General features: G+C 48.6%; 2 protein-coding genes across 2 annotated transcripts; one reads left to right on the forward strand and one right to left on the reverse strand.

Moving 5' to 3' along the window:
* Positions 1 to 7,634: 7,634 nt before the first annotated feature.
* LOC138746294 (C-C motif chemokine 19-like) lies at positions 7,635 to 13,194 on the forward strand. Its single transcript, XM_069904537.1, has 4 exons — positions 7,635 to 7,792; positions 8,626 to 8,752; positions 10,499 to 10,621; positions 11,845 to 13,194. Exons 1-4 carry the CDS (start codon positions 7,723 to 7,725, stop codon positions 11,858 to 11,860), a joined length of 336 nt encoding a protein of 111 aa, XP_069760638.1. The 5' UTR covers positions 7,635 to 7,722; the 3' UTR covers positions 11,861 to 13,194.
* A 1,420-nt stretch (positions 13,195 to 14,614) lies between these two features.
* Positions 14,615 to 15,965, reverse strand: LOC138752374 (uncharacterized). Its single transcript, XM_069915276.1, has 2 exons — positions 15,943 to 15,965; positions 14,615 to 15,581 (listed from the first exon to the last, which is right to left on the reverse strand). The coding sequence occupies exons 1-2, from the start codon at positions 15,963 to 15,965 to the stop codon at positions 14,615 to 14,617; spliced, it is 990 nt and encodes a 329-aa protein (XP_069771377.1).
* Positions 15,966 to 16,889: the final 924 nt, after the last annotated feature.

Consider the following 16,889-nt stretch of genomic DNA (forward strand, 5'->3'; position numbering starts at 1 on the left):
TTATAATTCTGGCAAGTGTGTATTCAGGACAATACCACTGGCTATCCTTGGCTACATGGTGGACAATGGCGAAATTGGCCCCGATGCTGATAGCATGTGCACCCTGTTAGAGCTTCCCCACCCCGGGACCACAGAGGCTTAGAGGAAATGCCTGGGGTTTTTCTCATATTATTTCCAGTTAGTCCATGAATACGCCTACAAAGTTCATCCCCTCTTGAAGGCCACTAATTTCCCCCTTTCGGTCGAAGCCCAGATAGCTTTTAATTACCTTCGAAGCCACATTGCGAAAGCCGCCATGCATGCGGTGGATGAGAATGTACCTTTCCGAGTTGAAAGCGATGCTTCGGACATAGCCTTGGTGCTATCCTCAATTAGGCAGGCAGGCTGGTTGCATTTTTTCATGGACGTTACAAGGCCACGAGCTACGGAACCCGTCTGTGGAAAAGGAGGCTCAAGCCATTGCAGAAGCTGTAAGGCACTGGAGGCACTACCTGGCTGGTAGAAGATTTACACTCCTCACTGACCAGCGCTCGGTCACATTCATGTTCAGTAACGTCAAGAGGGGAAAAATCAAGAATGACAAAATTGCTAGGTGGAGGATCGAACTCTCCACCTACAATTTTCATATTGCCTACTGACCAGGAGCCCTTAATGACCCTACAGATGCCTTGTCCAGGGGATGCTGTGCCTCCGCCCACACCGGTCAACTGTGGACCGTACACAATCAGCTCTGCCATCCAAGGGTCACCTGCATGGCTCATTTTGTCAAGTCCCGCAATTTGCCTTATTCGGTAGAAGATGTCAGGGAAATGAACAGGTCATGCCATACATTTTTCACCCCACAAATGTGCACCTGATTAAATTATCCAGGCCCTTCGAACGGCTCTGCATTGATTTTAAGGGACCTCTCCCCTCCACGAATGGGAACATCTACTTTCTCTCGGTCATCAATAAGTACTCCCACTTCTCATTTGTCATCTTGTGCCCAGACACATCTGCCTCATCCATTATGAAGGCCCTAAACTTCATTTTCACCTTGTTCGGGTATCCTGGCTATATTCATAGTGACCGGGGCTCAGCCTTCATGAGCGACGAGCCGTGCCAGTATCTGCTGGTGAGGGGCATCGCATCCAACAGGACTACCAGTTATAACCTCCAGGGGAACAGGCAGGTTGAAAAAGAGAATGCCATGATCTGAAAGACTATCAAACTCGCCCTGAAGCAAAAAGCCTTCCAGACTCGTGCTAGCAGGATTTCCTCCCCATCGCGCTCCACTCCATTCAGTCATTTCTCTAAACTGCAACGAATGCTACTTCTCACGAGCTACTGTTCACATTCGACAGAAGGTCGGCATTGGGGACTACACTCCCAGCCTGGCTCACTAGTCCTGGTCCGTGAGGAGAAGCAAGACTGACCCCCTGGTGGAGAGGGTGAAACTGCTCCATGCAACCCCATGTACACCTATGTGGAGCACCCAGGTGGAAGGAGGGCACCATCCCATCAGGGACCTGGCACCGGCCGGAATAAAGGGTCCACTGCCTCAGGTGCCCCACGACCTACCGAGCTCTTGCTCTCCATCTCCACTTAGGGCCTCAGGGGATCTGGTTCAGGAGGAGAGGGAACCCCCCTCCATCATCAAGCCAGAGCCCCAGCCCAATACTCATCCATCACAGGGCAACCAGGAGACTTAAGAAGCCCAAGATGTTCCATAGGATCTCCAGATTCCCGGACCACTTGTAAATTGTGTATGTACTGTGGATGACTTGGTAGCTCAGATTGAACTGAAAAAGAATGACACTGTAGCCATTACTGAAACGTGGCTCAAAGAGGGGTGCTGAATCTCCACGGTTACACAGTCTATAGGAATGATAGGCAGGTGGGTAGAGGAGGAGGTGGGGTGGGGGGGTTCTGATGATCAGTAAAGACATTAAATCAATAGAAAGAAGGGACATTGGGCCAAAAGAGATAGAATCATTGTGGGTTGAATTAAGAAATTTCAAGAGTAAAAAGACCATATTAGCAACTATATACTGGCCCCAAAACAGTAGCCGGGAAGTGGATACAGCAGGAAATACAAAGAGCATGCCACAGGGATGATATCCATATAATTATGGGGGATTTTAACAGGACGGGGATTGGGAAAGACAGAAAAATTCTGGAAACCAGGAGAGAGAGTTTGTAGAAAACCTAAGAGATAGCTTTTTTGGACAGCTTGTTGAGAAGCCCACCAGGGGATCCACAGTTCTCGAATGGGCCATGTGCAATGAACCTGAGGTCGTTAGGGAGTTAAAGGTCATAGAACCTCTAGGAAACAGCTATCATAACACGGTTGAGTTTAATTTAAAATTTGAAAAGGAAAATTATTTATCGGATGTATCAACATTTCAGTGGAATAAAGAAAATTACGGGGGCATGAGAAAGGAACTGGCTCAAGTAAACTGGGAAAGCAAACTAACTGGAGGATCAGAGCAGGACTGGAAGATATTTTTACAAGTAATAAAAGGATAGATATATTCCAAGGAAAAAGAAATTTGTCCAAGGAAAGATGGTCCCATGGTTGCGAACAAAAAAGGTGAAGGCTAAGATAAAAACAAAGGAGAGGGCAAACAAGGAAGCTAAATTCAGTGGGAAATCAAGGGCTGGGATTCCTTTCGACACTTACAGAAAGAAACAAAGAAGGTCATTCAGACAGAAAAGAGGAGCTATGAAAGGAGATTAGCTAACAATATTAAAAATGATACTAAGAGTTTTTTCAAATATATAGGAAATTAAAGAGAGACACGTGTTGACATAGGACCGATAGAAAGAAAATGATGCTGGGGAAATTGTAATGGGTTATAAAGAGATGGCAGAGGAAATTAATCCATATTTTGCATCTGTCTTCACCGTGGAAGACATTAGTAATATCTCGGATAGTCAGAGGCTTCAGGGAGTAGAGTTAGGTTCAGTTAGGGTTACTAGAGAAGTTGTGCTAGGCAAACTAAACGGATTAAAGATTGATAAATCTCCCGGACAGGATGAGCTGCATCTGCGGGTTTTGAAAGAGGTGGCTTTTGAGATTGTAGATCCATTGGCAATGATCTTCCAGAAATCAATAGACTCTGGAGAAATTCCAGAGGATTGGAAGGTCGAAAATGTGGTTCTGCTGTTTAAGAAAGGTGGGAGACAGATAAAAGAAACTATAGGCCGATTAGTCTGATGTCAGTGGTCGGGAAGATATTAGAGTTGATCCTCAAGGATGAGGTGATGAAATACCTAAAGATGCATGACAGGGTAGGTCCAAGTCAGCATAGTTTTTTAAAGGGTAGATCCTGCCTGACCAACCTATTAGAGTTTTTTGAAGAAATCTCAAGTACGATAAACAAAGGAGAGGCTGTGGATGTTATCTATTTAGGTTTTCAAAAGGTTTTTGATAAGGTGCCGCATATTAGGCTGTTAAATAAGATGAGGACCCGTGGAATTACAGGGAAGTTATTAAACTGGATAGAGAAGTGGCTGATAGGCAGGAAGCAAAGGGTTGAAATTAAGGGTTCCCGTTCTGGATGGCTGTCTGTAACTAGTGGTGTTCCGCAAGGGTCGGTATTGGGGCCGCTACTGTTTACAATTTATATTAATGATTTGGATTGTGGGATGAATGGTTTTGTGGACAAACTTGCGGATGACACGAAGATGGGTGGTGGAGTAGGAAGTTTAGTAGAAACCGTAAAGTTGCAGATTAGGAAACTGGGCAAAATTATGGCAAAATTATGGCAGATGAGATTTAACATAGAGAAATGTACAGTTGTACATTTTGGCAGTGGAAATAAACAGGCAGAATACCATTTGGATGGGGTGAAAATTCAGGCCTCGGATGTGCAAAGGGACCTGGGTGTCCTCGTGCAGGGAAACCTGAAAGTTAATGAGCAGGTGGGATTGGTAGTGAAGAGAGCGAATGCTATGTTGGCCTTCATTTCAAGAGGAATAATGTACAAGAGTAAAGAGGTGTTGATGAGGCTCTATGGGGCACTGGTGAGAACCCATTTGGAGTAACTGTGTGTAGTTTTGGGCCCCCTATCTTAGAAAGGATGTGATGTTGTTGGAGAGAGTGCAGAGGAGATTTACTAGGATGATTCCTGGAATGCAAAGACGAACATACGAGGAGCGTTTGGCAGCTCTTGGGTTGTATTCATTGGAGTATCGGAGAATGAGGGGGGAATCTTGTAGAGGAATTTCGTATTTTGAAAGGCTTAGATAGGGTGGATGCGGGTAAGATGCTTCCTTTGTTGGGTGAATCGAGGACAAGGGGTCATAGTCTGAAAATTAGAGGGTATCCATATAAAACAGACATTAGAAAGAACTTTAGCCAAAGGGCCATGGATCTTCCGCGTACAGCAGTGAAAGCCAGATCACTGAGAGTATTTAAACAAGAAATAGACAAGTATCTCATTAGTGAGGGCATCAAGGGATATGGGGAAAAGGTCGGAAATTGGAACTAGTGCAGAGTAGATTAGTGTAGATATACGGAACAGATGTGATGGGCCGAGTGGCCTGCTTCTGTTCCTTTGTCTTGTGATCTTGTTATATTTTTCTTCTGTCTTCTGTTGACTTCTGATCCTGTGTTCTCTTCATCCACTCACCCTTAATTCTGCAGGAAGGGGTGAATGCAGTGAAGTGGGATTCACTAGAAGTGTCCTGTACTAATGACTGGCCCCGCCTCCCAGCTCCTCCCCCTGTTTCCCCATATATAACCCTGGTTTCCCTCCTAAACCCAGAGCCCCTCTGAAGCCCATTAGTGAACCTTACCCGCTGTTGAAAGCTAATAAAAGCATTTGTTCTCCCTCCACTCATGTGAGAGCTTTTATCTACTCTGAACTCTTCCATCTACATATTCTAGTGATTTACCGTATACTTTGGCAGATAAGATTAGTCTTTTAGTCCAGGCACAAAAGTGTGACCTTGAAATTCTACTCAACCTACCACTCGATTGGTTCCATAACCCACTCGGCCCCCACCCTACAACAAATTTTTAAAAATCTAAAATCCTTCAAATTCACTCTCAGAATCATCATCTGAAGTGCTGAACTTGGCCGTCCCATCTGGAGTCTCCTTGTTTACACTGCCTGTATCTGGTGAGTTGGCTTTATCGTCAGTGTCCCACACCAAATCATCCTCTGTATCCCATGCCTTGATCACACAGTGAACCAATTATTCCATTTTTCAGACAGACATTTAGTTTTGGAATGGGGGGAGGTTGTCTTATACACCCATCTATGATAAAACCATGAAATTCAGGCTGAAATTAGGGACCCGTCATCTGAAGGTCGTCTTGTACATCAACAAATGCAGTGTCCATTCTCAACAGGAGCCCAACTCTGGAGGCCATATTTGTTTTCTGTTTACCTCACGTTACATAAATGCTTTTTATGTCGTCAAGGTGAAAGTTCCTTGTATTATCGTATATACAATACATTAAAAATGCAACATGCTAACATGGGAATATCCATTTAGGAAGTTTACCACTACCTAATTTTCAACGTTATTACAAATCAGCTCAGTTAAAATTTATTAATAGGATGTTTCAAGTGGATACTTCTTTGCTCTGGGCTATTATTGAATTATCTCCGATTGGTGAAAAGAGGATGGACCAATTTATTTATCGATGGAATCCTCAGTTATTACGTGGTTACAATTTACCGGTGTTAAAACATTTGCTAGAGTTATGGACAAATAAGAATGAACTTTTAGGTACGGAAGGTCAAATCTCGATTAAGACACCTTTATTTCAAAATAAACTTTTGCCATTTACGATCAATAATCAACTTAATCAACTTTTGAAGCTATGGGATCAAAAAAGGAGTGAAATTGGTAGAAGATTGTTATGAGGCAGGTCATTCAAAGAATGCAATCATTCTTGTATTATAATAAAACATGCCAAAACAATTTTATTAGCCATGAGAGATAGGCTGGGCCAAAATTATCTTGAAACAATTTCAAATTTACATTTGCAGAAGTATTCAGACCGCACAGACTTTTGTCACAAGAAAAAAAAGCTTGCACAACATCAGATTTTTGAGCAGACTGACTACTAAAAATTAGAGGGAGCATTGATGTGCGGGTCCCCCGACTACAAACCGCCTGCAGCCTGTATAGGCTGAGCCCCTCAGTAGTCCCCCTCCGTGGTCCACTGCATCGGTCTGCTGTTCCCCTGGCATTGGCAAACCCCCTGTGGCCGCTGCAAGCACAAGGCACCGCCGTCTCGGGCCCAGACCTCTGCGGGTGCAGTACAGAAGAAACCAACTAAACTTGACTGCTTCACGGGGAAGGGGGGCCCATGAACCTGAAGGGGGAACAGAGCCCAAAATAAAGGTTGAGAGTGGCCAGCCTCATTGATGTATCAGGTGCACCTGGAGATGATACGTGTGTGGACCGCGGCCCACAGAGACACTGTTTCATCTGATTGGTTGGTGTGATGGTGTGGGGCCTGATCTTGAACACTACCCTGGCGGGGAAGGTTTACCGACTCCAGCTGCATCCCTCGTCATTCTCCACACCTCCAGCAAGAGTCCCCTCAGCCTCCTCAGCTTCCTGGGAGAGCAGAGTGAAACACGACAGGCTGCAGAAGGCGTGGCTGTAGTAAAGCTGGAGGATCACGGTCTGGTACAGGGGCACCAATGCTCACCACCACCCCCCCCCCCACCCCGAGCCCTCCAAAAAGCTGTGGACACAGCCCAGGACGTCACAGGAAAAACTCTCCCCACCATCCATGGGGAACACTGCCGTCGGAGAGAAGCAGGAATCATCAAGGATCCACACCACCCAGCACACACTCTTTTCTCGCTGCTCCCATCAAGAAAGAGATGTCGGTGCCACAAGACCCGCACCAGCAGGTTCAGGACCTGCTGCTGCTCCTCTACCATCAGACTCCTCAACAACAAACTCAATCAGGGACTCATTTAAGGACTCTGACTTGTGCACTTATCAAGTTTTTTTCTTTTCTGTATTCCTCAGTCAATTTGTTTACATTTCTTTATCTGTTTACATGTGCATGTTGAATCCATTGTTTTGCACTATCAATAAGTGGTCATTCTGCCCACAGGAAAAGGAATCTCAGGGTTGTATGTGATGTCTCGTATGTACTCTGACCATAAATCTGATATCTGGTCTTTTCAGCGTCCAGAGGAGACAAAGATATCGTGCAGACATTTCTGGCCTGAGCCCTTCTTTAACACTGTCTCCTCTGGACACTGAAAAGACCAGCTGAGTTCCTCCAGCATTTCAGTCTCTTACTCCCAGGAGAATAGGCCCAGCCTCACCAGCCCCTCCTCATCCCTGAGAGAGACCCCCCCCCATCCCAATCATCTGCCTCCTTCTGTGTGTGGAATGGCTTCCATTTAACTTACTCTCCAGCCGCTGCAAGATTGGTCCCGATCCAAGTGCTAGATTTCCCAATCAAACCTCAAAATAAGCCACAAGTTATGAATGGCTGGGAAAGTACAGAGAGGAACAGTGTTGGAACAGAGCCCTTCAAAGCCAATCAAGTATCAGATTAGTTTTGAACTCATGCCAAGGTAAATAATTAAAAATTGGCATGCCATCTGGCAGCTGAGAAGAAACAATGCTAACAGTCGAGTATAAATACCAGAAGCTGCTGGGGAGCCTGCACAGAGCAGAAGGAGCTCTGCTTGGAGAGAGGGAAAGTTGGAGCTGAACCTCACTGGATGCACTCCCCATCCGCACCTCACCATGGCCCGAGTGTCTTCTGCCTTCTGCCTCCTGACTGTGGTAGTTGCTGCTCTCTGGACCCTTTCCCAAGGTCAGTTGCCACCCCTCTCTTGTTCCCCATCAAGCAAGCAACTGGGAAACGTGTAAGGCAGTGGGTCTCAATCCTCCCCCCACCCTTATTAACCGCAGAGTGCCCACGCCATCCTACGCCTAAGTTGCTTTGTGGTCAGTAAGGGTTTACTTAAGGTGGCATGTGTGAGTGGAATAAGAAAAAAATGAGGACCTCTGATGTAAGGAGGTGGGGGGGGGGGTGGAGGGATTCCAGAAGAGGAATGAGGAGAGTTGTGGGATGTTGAGGGGGAGGGATGTGCATGAGGGGGGCTAATTCCCGAAGATTCTGCCCCATTGGGGCCAGTTCTAACCTTCCCTCTGCTCCCTGCAACATCGGAACCCACTTGCCTTGGAGTGTTCTCAGTATTCTTTAGTTTTTTTTAAACATTTAGACATACAGCATGGTAACAGGCCATTTTGGCCCACGAGTCCGTGCCGCACAATTTACACCCCATTAACCTACACCCCCCGGTAGTTTCAAACGGTGGGAGGAAACTGGAGCCGCTGGGGAAAAACCACGCAGGTCACAGAGAGAATGTACAAACTCCTTATAGACAGCAAATTCCAACCCAGGTTTCCACCGCTGTCTAACCGCGCCTTACATTTCAATCTGTGGGTTTCCCTCTCCCAACTCCTGCTCATGACCAATTTCAATCTTCAATCCAGGGGTACCAGCATCTCAATTGTGAGAGGCCGCTCGGCCCACTGATTTGCACCCCCTGCTGTCTCCACCGATCCCTCGGCTGTGAGGGGGCTGGGTTTGGGAGGCTGCAAAGTGGGGTTTGCTAACTCAGAGTTGGTGCAAACTTTCAGCCAATGGTGCCGGGAAGAGTTTGCAGGACTGCTGCCTGGACACAAGCCCGAAGAAAATCCCGGCCACGTATGTGGTAGGCTTCGAGAAACAGAAACCCGGGTCCGGGTGTAACATCCACGCCATCATGTGAGTACTCGCTCTGCTGTTCCGTTATACCATCTCCCATCAGAGGGAAAGGGGGAAGAGGTCAGGTTTAAGAGGGATGTGGGCAAGATGGAGACTCCTTCCAGGGCTAATGAATGTTAGATACAGGAGCAGGATTCGGCCATCCATTGAGCCTGCTTCACCATACAATAAGATCACGGCTGATCTAACCATGGGCTCAGCTCGACTTACCCCATCATCTTTCAATCTCCTATTCTTCAAAGATCGACCTATTTGTGTCTTAAATGAAGCAGCCTCTACTACTATCTTGGGCAGAGAATTCCACAGATTCACTCCTCTCTGGGAGAAGCAGTTCCTCCTCATCTCTGACCTAAATCTACTCCCAGAGAATCTTGAGGCTGTGTGTCCTGGGTTCTCATCTCATCAACCAGTGGAAACAACTTTCCTTTTTTTTAAAATTTAGACGCACAGCACCATAACAGGCCCTTTTGGCCCGCAAGCCCGTGCCGTCCAATTACACCTAATTAACCTACACCCCCACCCCCCGTAACTATCAAACGGTGGGAGGAAACCGGACCCCCCTGGGGAAAACCCACACGGACACAGGGAGAATGTACCAATTCCTTACAGACAGCGTGGGATTCAAACCCCGGTCCCAATCGCTGGCACTGTAACAGCATGGTGCAAACCGTGCTGCCCCATTGCTTTTATCTTATCTATTCCATTTATAAATTTGTCTCTACAAGAACTCCTCTCATTTTTCCAAATTCCAGCGAGTACAGTCCCAGATCACTCAATCTCTCCATGTAGACTAACCAGATTTCAGATTCAGATTTTCAGATTTATTACCAGAGTAAAATCACATACAACCCCGAGATTCTTTTTTCTGTTGGCCAGGCAGAATTACCACTAATTGGTAATGCAAAAAAAAATATACACAGTGCACACATGTAAACAAATAAAAATGTAAACAAACTGTGCAATACAGAGAGGAATAAAATTAATGAAGTGCACACATCGGAGTCCTTAAACGAGTCGCTGATTGAGTTGTCGTTGAGGAGTCTGATGGTGGGGGGGGGGGGGGGAGCAGCTGTTCCTGAACCTGGTGGTGCGAGTCTTGTGGCACCGAGACCTCTTTCCTGATGGCAGCAGAGAGAACAGAGAGTGTGCTGGGTGGTGTGGATCCCTGATGATCGCTGCTGCTCTCTGACGGCAGCGTTCTCTGTAGATGTTCTCTATGGTGGGGAGGGTCTTGCCTGTGATGTCCTGGGCTGTGTCCAGTACCTCCTGCAGGGCTTTAGGCTCAGGGATGTTGGTGTCCCCGCACCAGACTGTGATGCAGCCGGTCAGTGCACTGTCCACCCCACATACCGAACTTCTGCAAACCCCTGAGGAAGTTGAGGTGCTTTCTTTACAATGCCATTGGTGAGTTGGGGTCCAGGAAAGATTCTACGAAATGGTGACTCCCAAGAACGTAAATTGATTAGCCTCTCCACCCACAAATCACTGGATCGGACACCTCTGGCTTTCCTTTCCTGAAGTCATCGTCTTGGTTTTAGTGGTATTGAGTGCGAGGTTGTTGGTGCTGAGGCATAGTCCCTGCCACCAGTATATCCTTCCTCAAGTAAGGAGCCCAGAATTGCCAGGAATATTCCAGATGTTGGGCAGAGGTGGGGGAAGAGGGTGGTCTGCGGGAAGATTGATTGTAATTTCTTAACCTGGGTTTGAACCGGGAGACAAACCTTTGACCTGTCACCTCTGTCACAGTTTCCTAACCATGCGCAACAAGCGTCTCTGTGCCCCTCCTGGATTACATTGGGTGAAGAAACTGATAAAGATCGTCAAGTGGAAGGAACAGCATCAAAAACGGCATAAAAATCAGAAATTCAGGCAAGATGCATTCACTCTTCTCCCCAACGTCTCCTCGCCCTTTTCATCCTCCTCACCACCCATCTCCCCTCCATTTCCCCTCCCCATCCCTCCCCCTCACCTGCTCCCCGTGACCCTCTCCCACCAACCTCTTCCTCTTCATTCAAGTAATCGGCTATTATCTTACTACGACAGCATTCCTCCGGGCCGCGGTGTGCACACGAGCACACGCAACGCAGAGCCCGTAATCAGATCAAGTATCCTCTCCCCTTCCCCTCATCGCTCACAACCCTCCCTCTCCAAGAGTCAGCCCCATAACCACCATCTACAGTAATCCCACTTGTCCACGTTAAGTTAATACGCTTCTGAACCTTGCCTGTTGAAATGGCTCGTGATCATAAGCGATTGGACCTGATTCCACCCCGTCCTCTGTCAGCAAGGGTCATACAGCCACCCCTCTCTCTGTAAGGATATATCTGCTTTCATACCATAGAATGTAGAACACTATAGCACAGTACAGGCCCTTCAGCCCACAATATTGTGCTGACCCATATATAAAAAACTAAACCGTCCCTACCTCATAGCTCTCTATTATACTTTCATGAGCCTGTCTAAGAGTGTCATAAATGACCCTATTATTCCAGCCTCCACCACCACTTCTGGCAAGACATTACAGGCCTCCACAACTCCCTGCATTAAAAGAAATTACCCCTGATGCCTCCCCTTCTCTTTGTACAGATGGTGTCTGCTATTCCCGTCCTGGGAAACAGGCACAGGCCGTCCACTCTATCTATGCCTCTCTGAATCTAGTAAACCACTCTTAAATCATTTCTCATCCTTGTTCACTCTGAAGAGAAAAGCCCCAGCCCTGTTAACCTCTGCCCTCTCCCCTCATTGTCCCCACTCTCTTCCTCCCACCATCCTCTCTCCTTGCACTGCTAACCCCTCACCAAACACCCCCCCGCCCTCAAGCCGCCTTCCCTTTTCCAACCTGAGACACCTGTCCATCCTCCCCCCACTCCCCGCCTCCCCAAACTCGCCCAATCCCCTCCAGTGTCCCAGATCATCAGATCCATCAACTGGTGCTCCTTCCCCCACCTGCCCACTCCTTATCATTGCCCGTTATGTGATAGAGGGAGGGGTAGTCTCAGGAGATGGTGGGGTGGGGTCATGTTGAACCTTGGACCCCTTTCAATGCCCAATGAGCTGATGGGGTCCACTAACAGAACTCTTTCATTCAGCAGAGAGTCAAGGAACTGAGAAGAGACCTCAGCCACGGAATGTTCCAGGATCTTCTCTCCTTTAAGTCATTGTTCAAGCAAAGTTGAAGTCAAAATGCAGATCGACCCCCCTCCCCACCCCACTGATCATCACCTGCAAAGACCCTTCCTTCCAAACTCAGGCTGGCTGCTCACACTTGGGGCTGGAACCCAAGTGTCCCAGTACACATCACCCGCTCACTGCAGTCCCGACTAATCCTGAATCATACCAACGGGCCCAGCATTAGTTTAGGATGGGCAATGGGAAAACCACACTGGTATGGCCACCATACCACAGAGCTTCAACAAGGTAGAGGGAGCTATTCTCTATGCCTAACTCCATGAGTGTTTGATGGGAAGGTGTGGAGGGAGCTTCTCTCTGTCTGACCCCAGGAGAGTGTGATGGGACAGTGTGGAGGGAGCTTCTCTCTGTGTCTGACCCCGGGAGTGTGTGATGGGACAGTGTGGAGGGAGTTCCACCTTCATTGCCCCTGCTTCATCTCCCACCCCTCAATGGCTTATTCATTAACAGCTGGTTTTTCCCTGTCATTATCCCCAATTGGCAAATGCTGTGGGAAGCTCATTCCCTTCCCTTGTCCCTGCCACCAGGTGTGGGCCAAGGTGATGGACCCCATGAAATGTGAAAGGCAAACTGCTGGGTGAAACTCAGCAGCCTCTACACAGATGACAGGACACCCGGCTCAGGATGGGAACGAATGGGGCGCAGGATCCTCACCTGAGACATTGGCTATCTCCCGCCCGCCCCCTACATGACCTGCTGAGCTCCCCGGCCTGCAGCTCCCAGCATCCTGCCATCCCTGAAATGTGAAACCCATCCCCTCTCCGTGATTGCCACCTTCTGGACCCCCATCTCTGCCACCGGATGGGGCAGGAGATGGAAAATTGTCCCTGGAACAATGTGAATACTGACAAATGAATGTTTCTGACCAGGCAGCGTCAGAGAAGCCCACAGGTCCCACCCGAGCTGAGGAGGTGGAAGTAGCGCCGATAACTCCCCCGGGCTGGAACGATCAGTATCTGCAAGGGCTCCAGCCGCGTGGGATGGTGCTCCCTTAATTCCTTCTCCCTCATGGACTGGCAGCTCCTATCAGTCTTAGGCCTGGTCCTTTGCCCCTTTCCGCTGGACCCTTTTTAGTGGTGTCTGCAGTTGTGCCAGACGCATGATTAGATTGTTCCTGCTCCAGTCAGCCTGATGAGCTGCCCAGTCAGAGCTCCTTTGGCCTGCTATTTGTATCCAGCTTTAGATTTTGTTTTTAAACTCTTGAGTTTTGTATCATTTTGTAACATGAATAAATAAAGTTCACTTGAAATATATTTGATGTCTTTAAGGCTTTACTGCTCCTCGCCTGGGGTGGGTGACTGGGGGAAAGAAGTGAGACCCCATTCCTTCTTGTGTTCACTCGGTGTCCATAGGAGATAAAAATGTCTGTTTAAGCAATGTCCGACCGCATATACATCCGTGGTCCCATCATTATTCAGTTACCGCGAACAAGTTCACTACAATTTAGAAAAAGCGAAACGAAATTGTGTACGGTATACCCAAACTGATCCAACTTCCCCGCTCTCTCCCCACAGCCCTGTATCAGACCCCACACTGATCCCACTGCTCCGCTCTCTCCCCACAGCCCCATGACAGTCACATCACAAATCCCACTGCCCCGCTCTCTCCCCACAGCCCTGTATCAGACCCCACACTGATCCCACTGCCCTGCTCTCTCCCCACAGCCCTGTGTCAGTCCCCACATTGATCCCACTGCTCAACTCTCTCTCTCACAGCCCTGAGCCCATACTGTGACAGATTATGTTATATTTTATATTGGATATAGATATGTTTTATAGGAGAAAAATTGTGGCAGGTTTTTTTAGTTAGGACACACACAGATACAAACATTTCAAAACAGGTCTGATTTAAAATGCCACAGCTCTGCTCAAACCAGATAGTCCATCGTCTTTGCAAAATCTTTGAAGAATGCCTATAAGGACTTCACAAGTAGGTGTTAATTGGACATGCTGTGGAGTCATGGATTATTGTTTTGGAAAGCAACAGATGAATAAACTCAGATTAGGTCCGGAGCCACAGTCTGTCTGAGTGCAGTTTGCTGTTCTAAGACAGTCATGTGGTTTTCTCTGAGAGAGAGAGAGAGAGAGAGAGAGAGAGAGAGAGAGAGAGAGAGAGAGAGAGAGAGAGAGAGAGAATTCAGTTCTACAGTTCAGCAGCAGTAGCAGCTGGGACTGGAACAGGACAAGCTGCAAATCTTGTGGAAAAACCCCATTTTGAAGACAGGGTGTGAGTTCTGAGTTCAGCCTGTTCAAAGCCCTTGTGATCCATACAAGAGGAGAGGACTGGCTGTATAATGATTCACCTGAAATAAGGGAAACAAAAAGGAACTGTGTGGTGACCTGAAAGAAAGAGGTTATCATCTGGAAAACCCTGGTGGGGCAAATTTCTTCGGCAAGACATTGAAGTGGCTGATCTAAAGGAATCAGTTGTGAGTGTCCAATGAGCAATATATCCCTCTCTGAAAATCAACAAGAACCTTCCTGAGTGGTAACCATTTACCTTTCAGCACCAAAGCCTGGTGAAGATTCATGAATGTTCATTTCAGTGCACAGTTTAAGAATTGCCTGATACCAGTGAACTTGGAGAATGAGAAGTGAGATTGGACTGTGAATCAAAGAACTTTTCTGAACTACACACACATTACATACATGCTCACTTAGAATTAGAAGGGGGTTAAGTTAAAACAGGTACACGATCCTTTATCCAGTCATCTAAAATCAGGAAAGCTCCAAAATCCAGCAAATGGGGACCAGCGGTTAGGGGAGGCGGCCGGGTGGTCGAGGCACCGGTTGTACGGGGAGACGGCCGAGGGACTGTGGTTAGGGGAGACATCCAGGCGGCCAAGGGACTGGTGGTTGGGGAGACAGCCGAGGGACAATGGTCAGAGGAGGTGGCTGAGGGACAGCGGTCGGGGGCGGTGGCCGGTGGCCCAAGGACGGTGGTCAGGGGAGACTGCTGGGTGGCCGAGGGATCGGTGGTTGGGGGAGACAGCTGAGGGACCAAGGTTGGGGGGGGTGACCAAGCGGCCGAGGAACTGCAGTTGGGGGAGACGTCCTGGTGGCCAAGGGACCAGCAGTTGGGGAGACAGATGAGGGATGGCAGTCGCAGGAGACGGCCAAGGGATGGCAGTTGGAGGTGGCCGAGCGGCCGAGGGATCGCGGTTGGGGGAGACGTCCAGGTGGTCAAGGGACCAGCGGTTGGGGAGACAGCCGAGGGACGGCAGTCAGAGGAGGCGGCCAAGGGATTGGCAGACAGGGGAGGCGGCCGAGCAGCCAAGGGACCGTGGTTGGGGGAGACATCCGGGCAGCCGAGGAACTGCGTTTGGGGGAGACGTCTGGGTGGCCAAGGGACGGGCAGCTGGGGAGACAGCCGAGGGATGGGAGTCAGAGGATGCATCCGAGGGACGGCAGTCGGGGGAGGCAGCTGGGTGGCCCAAGAATGGCAGTCGGGGCAGTCAGCCGAGGCTCCGTGGTTGGGGGAGGCAGCCAGGTGGCCCAGGGACCGGAGGTTGGGAGAGACTGCTGGGTAGCCGAGGGATCGGGGGAGGCGGCCGGGTGACTGGAAGGGGTTGGGGGTGGATACGGCATCACAAATCAAGTGGGCTTTCCGAAATCCAGAAAAATCCGAAATTCGGAACACACTGTCCCCCAAGGGTTCCGGATAAAGGATTGTGTTCCTGTAGTAATAAGTTAAAGTTTGATCCTGTTTTCATGTTTAAAGATAATTAAAAATAACTTTAGTTTATGTAACCATTTGTCTTGGTGAATTTCTATTCGTGTTGGGTTTTGGGGTCCTCTGGGCTCGTAACAATATCCACACTGATGCCACTGCCCCACTCTCTCCCCACAGCCTCACTCTCTCCCTACAGCACCGTGTAGGTTCCCACACTGATCCCCCTGCCCCACTCTCTCCCCACAGGCCCAAGTACATCCCCACACTGATCCCCCTGCCCCACTCTCTCCGCACAGTCCCTTGTCGATCCCCACACTGATCCCACTGACCCACTCTCACCCCACAGTTCCATGTCAGTCCCCACACTGATCCCTACTTACAAATAAAAAGTTTTAAGTGTCCCATATTGTTTCCAAAGTATATAATATGGTGTTGGCACAACATCCACATCACATAACGCCCAATTTCACAGAACATATCATAGATGTTAAGTGCTGCACACCTGTGTATTAACAATGTACAGGGCCCAAGCATCTTTCCTTGTGGATGGACGCAGGCCCTTAAATGCCAATTATATAAGGACATTGCGAGACGGGCTGTGCTCCTCAATCACAGCATCATGCTTCACCCGTTCCTACCAGCCAGCACAGCTGCTGAGTTCACCTCTGAGCTCAAAGGCGACCGGGTGACCATTCAGTTCAAGTTCAAGGTTACTCGTTAAACTCTCGTCGTCTCATTTCGCGCAGTGGTGGGGTTGTGGCATGAGAGTCCCCAGGTGCTGTGGTTGCAACGAAGGCATAGAGACGCTGGAGGACCTCGGCAGGTCTCGCAGCTTCCGTAGGAGGTAAGGCTTTAAGACCGACGTTTCGGGCCTGAGCCCTTTTTCAAGGTATGAGCTTAAAGCAGGCAGGTGTCTGAATTAAAAGGCTGGGGGGAGGAGAGAAGAAAGAGCAGGAGGAAGAGCACAGAAGACGATAATTAGACATAGATGGGAGGACAGGAGAGGAAAAGGTGAGATTGATCTAGGGGCGGGGGTGGATCTGTGAATGCAGAGCTGGGAGAGTGGAGACAGGGGAGAGAGAGAGAGAGAGAGAGAGAGAGAGAGAGAGAGAGAAGAGAGAGAGAGAGAGAGAGAGAGAGAGAGAGCGAGAGAGTGAGTGAGAGAGAGAGAGAGAGAGAGAGAGAGAGAGAGAGAGAGAGCTAGAGTAAATGGCAACAAGGGGAAAGATTGGGGGTGGGGAATGGAAACCGGAGAAGTCTATGTCAATGTTATCTG

The sequence above is a fragment of the Narcine bancroftii genome, chromosome 1, assembly GCF_036971445.1.
Source record: "Narcine bancroftii isolate sNarBan1 chromosome 1, sNarBan1.hap1, whole genome shotgun sequence".
Taxonomy (NCBI): Eukaryota; Metazoa; Chordata; class Chondrichthyes; order Torpediniformes; family Narcinidae; genus Narcine; species Narcine bancroftii.

Excerpts from the sequence above, each read along its gene's own strand:
- LOC138746294 (XM_069904537.1), top strand. The coding sequence starts at position 7,723 with ATGGCCCGAGTGTCTTCTGCCTTCTGCCTCCTGACTGTGGTAGTTGCT. Across the intron at positions 7,793-8,625 it reads TCTCTGGACCCTTTCCCAAG|CCAATGGTGCCGGGAAGAGT; the intron begins GTCAGTTGCCAC and ends GCAAACTTTCAG. Across the intron at positions 8,753-10,498 it reads TGTAACATCCACGCCATCAT|TTTCCTAACCATGCGCAACA; the intron begins GTGAGTACTCGC and ends CCTCTGTCACAG.
- LOC138752374 (XM_069915276.1), bottom strand. The coding sequence starts at position 15,965 with ATGGAACTGTGGGGTGAGAGTGG. Across the intron at positions 15,582-15,942 it reads GAACTGTGGGGTGAGAGTGG|TGTGTTCCGAATTTCGGATT; the intron begins GTCAGTGGGATC and ends CTTGGGGGACAG.